This window comes from Quercus suber, unplaced genomic scaffold (assembly GCF_002906115.3).
Source record: "Quercus suber isolate HL8 unplaced genomic scaffold, Cork oak 2.0 scaffold_228, whole genome shotgun sequence".
Taxonomy (NCBI): Eukaryota; Viridiplantae; Streptophyta; class Magnoliopsida; order Fagales; family Fagaceae; genus Quercus; species Quercus suber.
The window spans coordinates 527,651-537,698 of record NW_027069686.1 but is presented as its reverse complement, the minus strand read 5'-3'; the positions used below and the strand labels follow the sequence as shown (position 1 = coordinate 537,698).

Below are 10,048 nucleotides of genomic sequence, written 5' to 3'. Positions count from 1 at the left end.
AAGAGAGAAAAATGCCAGAGTAAGAGCAGTTAGAGAAGAAGATGTATGAAAAGACGCGCCAGTTATCAAGAATTAAATTTCAAAGAGAAGGAGTAAGCGGCAGTTATTAATGAGTGTTATGGGAAACGTAAAAGTAGGTGGTGGGTGTTTTATCTCAACCCAACTGCCACGTACCACGAGAAAAGGAAGAGTCACAAAAAGGAGGGAAGAAGCAAAAAGGTCAGGACACCAAAGAAATGGAAGACCAGGATCCCGTAGAAGAATCAGAACAAAAGAAGATCTTACAAAAAAAAAAAAAAAACTCACGCATGGGCTGCAGGCAACCCATGAGCTCGGGGGGCTAAATGTTGAGGTACAAAAAAAAATATATAATTAATATAGCCACAAATAGGCCCAAAAAGAAAAGAGATGAAAAAAGACCTTAGACCCATTTCACACAAAAAAAGAGAAGAAAAAAAAAGAGGAGCCCAGAAGACTTGGAGGTCCACGAAGAAAAGGGCCCAAGAAACAGATAAAGCAAACAGCAAGCCAAAGCAAGCCCAGAAGGAAGACTTGGGTCGGGACGCCCAGAAGCAATACCAGAGCCAGAGGATCCCCGGACGCGTGAGGAGAAATTAAAGCAGATTTGATAAGAAAGAAAAGACAAAAAGGCACGCTGGGAGACTCTCATTTGAAAAAAAGACAGAAGATAAAGATGCAGGGGATTTGGTCCCAACCATTTGAAGAAATAAGACAAAGAAAGTACAACTGAGAAGAACTGGGAAGGCTGGAGCAAGAAAAGCCAAAGCCCCTCAAGTCAACCAACGGGAAATCTGGAAATGGGAAGCAAGCTGGGAAACTTTCATCCGGTCGCAGCAAAAAGAGAAGAACTATGAAAAAAAAAAGAAACGACATGTCCCTGGAACAACCAGGCGCTGAACCAACTCCAAAGGGAAAAAAAGAAAATTGGTAGTACCCCCAGGAGCCCGCCACTGTGCTATAAAAAGGGGGGAGGAGAGGCATAGATCATGGATTAGGACACTGAGAGCTATTTTTCTAAAAGTCTCAAAAGATATAAGAGATACTCTGTTAAACCAAAGGGAAAACAGAGGAATTTGTTCCCAGGATCCCCGAAACAGCCACTACATTACACGCTCGGATTCAACGGATTCAAACTTTGCAAGTCTTTGAAGCCTGAATGGCTATCAAAGTCTGTATTTTTTGAACTCACTTGAACCTTGCACCATGTTTTTTTTAGTGAGCTTTGTAATCACAGTTTTAAAAGAAAAAAACTAATGAAACATACCTCATCAATCGGAGGATCCCTAACATGTTCTTCGCATTTTATTCCATTTATTATGCATTTCCTTTACTGTTAAATGTTATTCAATACAAATACTTTTTTTTTAGTTGTTTGTAATTGTAGGAAGCTTGTTCTGTGCACAAATCTATTCTTAAATCAGCTCTTTAGCTGCGGAGAATTGATCCCAGTCCACCAAGAACCTCTCACACGGCCCAGGATCCTTGGGCCATAGTGCTAAAAAAAAAGGCACTCTCACACACTTTTACCAATTGCATTATTTTTTTGGGTCTATAATTTTCAGTATTTAAATACTAAAAACTATTGTTCAAACGTCCTAACCAAATAGGCCTTAAAAAATTTGTGTGGTTGAGAGGAGTGGGGTAGGTGGTAATCTGCGGGCTTCTAAAAATCTGACTTCTATTTTATTTTTATTTTTTTCAAGTGGGCTGGGGCTTTACATTATATCTTTTGCGACTTCTTTCGGCCTAAGTAGTCATCCTATGTGCTAATATCTTTGGAAAATGGACAAAGATGTAGTTTCAGCTAACCTTTTCTTAATTATACCTCTATTCATGCCCCTTATCTTTGCTAGTGCAGAACTTCTCGATATCTTTTGTCCCAATGATTCCGGAAGTTACACTCTCTACAGCCCATTTGAAAACAACCTCAAGCAACTTCTTGAGTCATTGCCTTCCAATACTTCAGTAACAGGTTTCTACCACACCTGTATTGGGGATAATCCATATACTGTCTATGGCCAAGCACTTTGTAGGGGATGTCAATTCCACAGTTTGTCAGACTTGCATATGGAATGCAAGCCAGGAAATCTTAACACAGTGTAAAAGTGAAGATGCAATGATATGGTTTGAACTGTGTCAAGTTCGCTACTCCTATCAGATGTTCTTCTCCTTGATGGATTATACTGTAAAGTATCTGAATAATCTGGGGCAGAATTCATCAGATCCTGTTCTGGCTGTTCATTATAATGAAGTCCTAGCGTATTTATTCAATAACATCTCAACTGAGGCTTCCAATGATCCTTCTAAACGAATGTTTATTACTGGGGAAATTAAACTTTCAACGGAAACAATTTATGGTCTTGTTCAATGTACCAGGGACATATCTGAAGATGACTGTAATAGTTGTTTGCTGTCTGCCTTAAGAGATTTTGAGACATGATGCTTTTCTCTTCGAGGTGGAACTTTGCTTAGTAGACATTGTAACTTGAGGTTTGAGGCGTACCAATTCTACAGCGCCTCAAGTTTGATATTGACCTATCCAAGTTCCGAAGGTAAAGAAATACAATCTTGATTATTGCAATGCATTAATGCTGCCACCCACTTTAGAAAAGAGAAACTTTAATATCCTCTTGTCAATTTAAAATTAACTAAGTTGGTAATAATTGTAATGTTGAAAAATTATTGTCATAGGTTATTATTCCCTTAAAAGGAGGAATCGGATGGTGGTAGTGATCACCTGTGTGCCACTGTTAGTTCTAGCAGTTCTCGGTGGGTCTTGTGCTGTTTATCATAGGCGGAAGAAGAGAACACAAACAGGTGAGTGTTATCTAAATGAATGATCATCATAAATGTATTTCAGAATAACCAAAACGCCAAAACGCGCTATTACATGAGTTAGCAGGCCCCACTGGAGTTGAGATTACAGAAGATGGTGAATTGGTACAGGGTTCTGAAGATGTCCATTTCATGAATCTGTCCACTATAAGCGCTGCTACAGGTGACTTTACAGATTCGAATAAGCTGGGACAAGGTGGGTTTGGCCCTGTCTACAAGGTAAGACTTCTATATTTCCATGGGTCAAAACTAAGGACGCGGTTGAGAATCTTTAGATTAGATTCCCCTTTGTTTCAAAAAGAAAAAAAAAAAAACAAAAAAAAAAGATTAGATTCCCCTTTTACTGTTTTTCCTATTTCACCTACTTTTGTTGTAAGCAAGCTTAATTATATATATTCAATTTGCTCAATTGCTTATGGAAAAGGGCTATTACTTACTACGTTAGATTATCTGTATTGGATGTTTAATTTATGTTAGCAGCTTCCTTTGAAACAAAAACCCACTAAGAGCATCTTCAAAAGCCTTTTTAAAATTTTGCCTAATTTTTGCCTGTTTGAAGAATTATTTAACTTTTACCTATCCACTTTTTTAAATAAACTTTTCCATAGACTTTATATTATTTTCTCTATCTCATATAAATATTATTTCTTCATTCTTTTTTTATTCTTTTTTTTATCATCATATATTCTTTTTTTAACAACTATATTTTTCAATGAGAAGTGTTATGTTCACAATGTTTTACGCAATACTTTCACATCAAAATCTTATATAGAAAGTTGTTACTAGTTCTAATTTAAACCCACTGTTGAAATTATTTTTTTCTCACCAATATTAGCTAATTACTTAAAATTTATTGTAAAAATATTGTGAGAGTATTTCTAAATGTTCATTTCTTATTCTTTTCCTTTCTTTCAGCCATACGTTTCCTTTTCTTTTTCTTTTTCTTTTTTTCTCTTGGTTTTTTCTCCACCACACTCGTATCCCATTATTTCCATCTATCCTTCTTTTTCTTTTTCTGGTTCTTTCCGGATCAGTTGTGTGGTAGCCTCCAGAACAACAACATATCTTCACTTCTCCCTCTCTGTTTCTTTCTCTTTCTCTTACACACACACACACATGCACACACACAAATTTCTCTCCCTCTATCTCACACAAACAAATTCTCTCTCATACACACATAGATCACCGGCAGAGAAGTGGAGATCGGCGTTCTACATAGATTGGCGTTTTACATGGTTTTTTTTTTTTGGTTTGATTAGTTTTATTTTATTGCTCATATTTCATTAGGCTTATGAGAAATATTGTTTTTGTGTTTCAAATCTTTCGATTGGGTTTTGTGTTTTTGGTTTGATTGTGGTATGTTACCGTTCAGATAGAGAAGCACGAGAGAGGGAAGAACGAAAGAGAAAAGGAATGAGAGAGAAATAATTTTTTTTTATTCAACCGGGAAATATTTTAAGAGAGGATATTGTTTAGAGGAGCTACAGTGATTGCTACAGCGCTCTTCATTCTTGGAGAGCTACTGTAGCAAATCTATAAAAAAAAAAAAATGGAGATGCCGAGTCTGTTGGAGGAGTGATTTTGTGTGAATAGTAGCTTTTGCTCTCCAAAATTTAGATAAAGCTAGCCTGTTGGAGATGCTCTAAGAGCATCTCCAATGGTATATGTAAAGGTAAAATATTTTCTATTATAGATAATGCGATCAAAAAAAGTCACTCCAATGGATTCTCTAAACTCTAAATATTTTTTGGCTCATAAATAGTAGCCAATCAAATCTGATGGGCTATTGTTTATTCTTCAAATATTTTTTTTTATTATAATAATCAGGTGTTGAATAAAAAAATATTGAAAGATGTGTAGTTGTTAAGAAAAGAATAAATAATGAATGAAGAAATAATATTTAAATAAGATAGAGAATGTGATAGAGAATTTGTTAGAAAGTGTATTTGAAAAAGTTGGTAGATAATGGTAAAAGTTACTGTTCATTTTCTAAACAGTACAAAAATTTAATGAATTTGCTGGAGATGCTATAAGAGCAGCCTATCACAGTGCCTTTACACCATAAGGCCATAGGCACGTGGGTTTGGATTAGTTTTTGTTGAATATGTTATTTATATATTTATGTGTTAAAAGTTGGAAAAAATGTAGTTATACCTTGAAAAGTTGTTGGAATGTAAGCAAATTATCTAATATAGACTTAGGTTTAGTTACTGTATGACCTTAGGACATACATTAATCATTCATTTTAGAAAACTTTTTATGAGATATTTAAAAAACTGTCAAAAAAGTTAATCAATTTTTCATAAAAAAAATTTCCTAAAATGATTTACTAACATATACTCTAATAGCACACGTTAGTAAAACTTACATAAAAAAGTTAATCCAAAATGCATGTGTTTTGTATGTCACTAAGCTAGATTTTATGGGTAAGTATGGATATTCTTATCAGGGTGTCTTGCCAGATGGTAAGGAAATAGCAGTTAAAAGAATGTCAAGGATGTCAAGGCAAGGGTTAGAGGAATTGAAAAATGAGGTCATACTTATTGCAAAACTTCAACATAGAAACCTTGTGAGGCTCTTGGGATATGGCATAGACAGAGACGAAAAGCTGCTTGTGTATGAATTCATGCCTAACAAAAGCCTTGATTTCTTTATCTTTGGTTTGTTCCTTCCACCCTCCTGCTTATTAGCTTTGTTATATTCAATTCGCTTAAAGACATCATACAAATTGCCTTCAAACATGATGCCATGAGTTAACTTTATTCTAATGTTCAATTTCAGATTTAGAAAGACGCACTCAACTTGATTGGAAAAAAAATCTAAAAAAAAAAAAAAATGGAGATGCCGAGTCTGTTGGAGGAGTGATTTTGTGTGAACAGTAGCTTTTGCTCTCCAAAATTTAGATAAAGCTAGCCTGTTGGAGATGCTCTAAGAGCATCTCCAATGGTATATGTAAAGGTAAAATATTTTCTATTATAGATAATGCGACCAAAAAAAGCCACTCCAATGGATTCTCTAAACTCTAAATATTTTTTGGCTCATAAACAGTAGCCAATCAAATCTGATGGGCTATTGTTTATTCTTCAAATATTTTTTTTATTATAATAATCAGGTGTTGAATAAAAAAAATTGGAAGATGTGTAGTTGTTAAGAAAAGAATAAATAATGAATGAAGAAATAATATTTAAATAAGATAGAGAATGTGATAGAGAATTTGTTAAAAAGTGTATTTGAAAAAGTTGGTAGATAAAGGTAAAAGTTGCTATTCATTTTCTAAACAGTACAAAAATTTAATAAATTTGCTGGAGATGCTATAAGAGCAGCCTGTCACAGTGCCTTTACACCATAAGGCCATAGGCACGTGGGTTTGGATTAGTTTTTGTTGAATATGTTATTTATATATTTATGTGTTAAAAGTTGGGAAAAATGTAGTTATACCTTGAAAAGTTGTTGGAATGTAAGCAAATTATCTAAGATAGACTTAGGTTTAGTTACTGTATGACCTTAGGACATACATTAACCATTCATTTTAGAAAACTTTTTATGAGATATTTAAAAAACTGTCAAAAAAGTTAATCAATTTTTCATAAAAAAAAATTTCCTAAAATGATTTACTAACATATACTCTAATAGCACACGTTAGTAAAACTTACATAAAAAAGTTAATCCAAAATGCATGTGTTTTGTATGTCACTAAGCTAGATTTTATGGGTAAGTATGGATATTCTTATCAGGGTGTCTTGCCAGATGGTAAGGAAATTGCAGTTAAAAGAATGTCAAGGATGTCAAGGCAAGGGTTAGAGGAATTGAAAAATGAGGTCATACTTATTGCAAAACTTCAACATAGAAACCTTGTGAGGCTCTTGGGATATAGCATAGACGGAGATGAAAAGCTGCTTGTGTATGAATTCATGCCTAACAAAAGCCTTGATTTCTTTATCTTTGGTTTGTTCCTTCCACCCTCTTGCTTATTAGCTTTGTTATATTCAATTCGCTTAAAGACATCATACAAATTGCCTTCAAACATGATGCCATCAGTTAACTTTCTTCTAATGTTCAATTTCAGATTCAGAAAGACGCACTCAACTTGATTGGAAAACATGCTACAACATTATTGGTGGTATTTCTAGAGGACTTCTTTATCTTCATGAGGACTCTAGACTAAAAATCATTCACAGGGATCTAAAACCCAGCAATATATTGTTGGACCATGAAATGGTTGCCAAAATATCAGATTTTGGAATGGCAAGAATCTTTGGTGAAAACCAAAACACTGCTAATACTACGAGAGTTGCAGGAACATAGTGAGTCTCCTTTTATTTTTGTTTTGTCAAATTTTCCCAAACATTTTCTTATTTCAATTGGAAGTAGATGTTGTAATGCTATGCTCAATACAGTGGATACATGGCACCTGAGTATGCAATGGAAGGCATATTTTCTATGAAGTCCGATGTTTTTAGCTTTGGCGTGATCTTGCTTGAGATTATAAGTGGGAAGAAAAATAATGGCTTCTTTCTCACAGAACATTCTCAGACACTCCTTGGATATGTATGTTTCTTTTGTTAACTATGTTCTTGGGAAATAATGAATTAATCATTTAAAAAAGAGTGAAAAATAGGATTTCAGCACTTGTTATAATACTATGGTGAATTTCACTTGTCCCAAATTAAATATGAAGTTCTGAAAATGGTATATTTAATTTTTTAACCCCAATATTCTAACACAATGTACACTTTTTGTAAAGTAAAATATTTTTGTCTATAATTCAATGGTTTGTATGCATAAATTCATTGTGGTTGTTAATTTTCTTGATAATTGCACAGAATTTGGTATTATTTGTTTTAGGAAATATGTAAAATCATTATTTGATAAAGTATTAAATACATATTAAACAAAGTTTGACTACAAAATTGGTTATGGCTACAACCGACAATAGGAAGATGATATGCAAAATAGTACAATATATAATCACTTAAAATGACCATATATAATCATTTAAGTTAAGTTTGATCTGGTAAGTCATGTGCAAAGCACATGACAAAGGCATATGTCATCTTCCTATCGTTACCAAACTTTGTTTATACTCATTAACCTATACTCTTGAGGCTCTAATAAACAAAACCTTTTGTTATGTAATGTTCATGGACAGGCATGGAGGCTCTGGAAGGAAGGGAAAGGATTGGAATTTATAGATCCTTTGTTGATGGAGTCTGCCCAGACAATAGAAGTACTAAAATGCATGCATATAGGGCTTTTGTGTGTGCAAGAGGATCCAGCGGACAGACCCACAATGACGTCTGTGGCAGTTCTTTTAGGAAACGAATCAGTACCTCTTCCTGAGCCAAAACATCCCGCATTAGCTATATCTAGATTAATTCAGATTGATCAGCTTTCAGCAGCAAATCCTTCTGTAAATGAGCTTACTTTATCCAATGTTTCTCCACGATGATAACTGTCACGATTGCCTCTTCAGGGTTTCAGGCTTCAGCATGACTTTTATCATCAGAATTAAGTTGTAAGGGGAAAAAGAATTAGAAGTTGTGTACCAATTATATCTGGTCTCAAAATATTTTCATGTGTTCCAATTGGTGAAAGAGTTGCATTATTTATTAGGTGGGCACAAGAGTTGTAATGTTTTGATTTGGTGATATTTCAATATGGGAGTGATCTTCATCCGGAATTTGACAGGTTAATTAAGCAGGAAAACTTAGTAGGTTGTCTTTTGTATTCTCAACATAAAATGGGCTTGGCTCCCCAGTGCAAGTGTGTGATGTGAAAGTGAAGCAAATATTCATGATTTAAAAAAAAAAAAAAAAATGAAAGGTTGAAGAAAATAATTGCATGTCTTTAATGTGAGTAACTAGATAACCTATAACCTTATGCATATGCACACATTAGATACATTTACAAATAAGTATAACTAAAATTTTACCAAGTTTATATATAATATTTGTATATTTGAAAATATAAAATATCTACTTGTAAAATAAATATAAGTTTATTTGAAACAAATGAAAAAGAAACTTCATTTAAATTGTAATTTTTAAAAATTCTCAATTTTAGTATGTCCAATAATTATCTATACTATTATTTAAGGGGCTTCGCCTATTTGGATTCCTCATTTTTTTATGCCTAAAATACTCTCATCATACCCACTTGCAAGTTTTCAACTAATGGGGATAAATATGTAAATTAAAACTCTTACATTTTAAGACTCACAAACTCACGTACGCTTTACAGTTTCTATTTCACATTCTATCTCTCATTTTTCTTTAGATTGAAGATATTTAGTTTAGCTCTACACCCTCCTTTCTTTTTCTTTAGATTAAAGACATTTATTGTCGAAGGCTCCAACAAATTTTTAGGTTCTATTTTTTGCAAGTTCCTCTTTATTTTGTTTTCTTTTGTTTATGATTGACTTTCTTTGAGTTCTACTTTATTTATTTATTTATTTATTTATTTATTATTATTTTTTATGTGTATCATATTAACTCTCTTTTTGTTTTTTTTTTTTTTTAAAAAATGTAATTTTGAAATGAATAGTTCCTTCATATGCTCTACCACTATACTTCTTAATGAATTATCATTTCATGTTGTAAGTATTGTGATATTAAGATAAGGCTGTTTTATGCTACAAAAGAAGCATTCAAAATCATTCGTGAACGGTTAAATAGTATGGCTTCCCATACCTCCTTTAGTAGCATTTGTTTACATTTTATTTAAACATTTTGAATTGAAATAAAAATAGTTACCACAATACTCCCTGATTAATGATCAAAATATAAATGATCAATTACTATTTCCTTCTCCTTCCTCACTTTTTTTCTCCTTCTTCGTATTTTTTTCTTTTTAAGAAAGTTTTTTTTTTTTTTTTTTTTTTTTTTTTTTTTTTTTTTTTTATGTATCATGTTAACTCCTTTTTTTTTTTTTTTTTTCTTTTTTAAAAATGTAATTTTGAAATGTTAACTCCTTTTTTTTACTTTTTTTTTTTAAATGTAATTTTAAAATGTTAACTCCTTTTTTTTTTTTTTTAAATGTAATTTTGACAAGTTGACTCCCTTTTTTTTCTTTTTTTTCTTTTAGATCTCCATTAGTTATTTATTTAAATAGTTGATGATGTGGTGATAAGATTTTAAAGAGTCCATAATAGAGTTAAATTCTAAAAAAATCTTTAACTTTATTTTGAACAATT

General features: G+C 32.7%; 2 protein-coding genes across 2 annotated transcripts; both read left to right on the top strand.

The window, feature by feature from the left end:
• Nucleotides 1–1,803: 1,803 nt before the first annotated feature.
• On the top strand, nt 1,804–2,593 carry LOC111999067 (cysteine-rich repeat secretory protein 38). Its single transcript, XM_065780239.1, is given in 2 exon segments — nt 1,804–2,054; nt 2,056–2,593. Coding segments are annotated over 2 exon segments (789 nt in total).
• Nucleotides 2,594–5,697: 3,104 nt separating this feature from the next.
• Nucleotides 5,698–8,635, top strand: LOC136070360 (cysteine-rich receptor-like protein kinase 10). Its single transcript, XM_065780220.1, has 4 exons — nt 5,698–6,801; nt 6,923–7,160; nt 7,254–7,404; nt 8,006–8,635. The coding sequence occupies exons 1-4, from the start codon at nt 6,564–6,566 to the stop codon at nt 8,303–8,305; spliced, it is 927 nt and encodes a 308-aa protein (XP_065636292.1). The 5' UTR covers nt 5,698–6,563; the 3' UTR covers nt 8,306–8,635.
• The last annotated feature ends 1,413 nt before the right edge of the window (nt 8,636–10,048 follow it).

Coding starts and splice junctions, on each gene's coding strand:
- LOC136070360 (XM_065780220.1), top strand. CDS start 6,564: ATGGGTAAGTATGGATATTCTTATCAGGGTGTCTTGCCAGATGGTAAG. Junction 7,161..7,253: donor ACGAGAGTTGCAGGAACATA/GTGAGTCTCCTT, acceptor TGCTCAATACAG/TGGATACATGGCACCTGAGT. Junction 7,405..8,005: donor CTCAGACACTCCTTGGATAT/GTATGTTTCTTT, acceptor GTTCATGGACAG/GCATGGAGGCTCTGGAAGGA.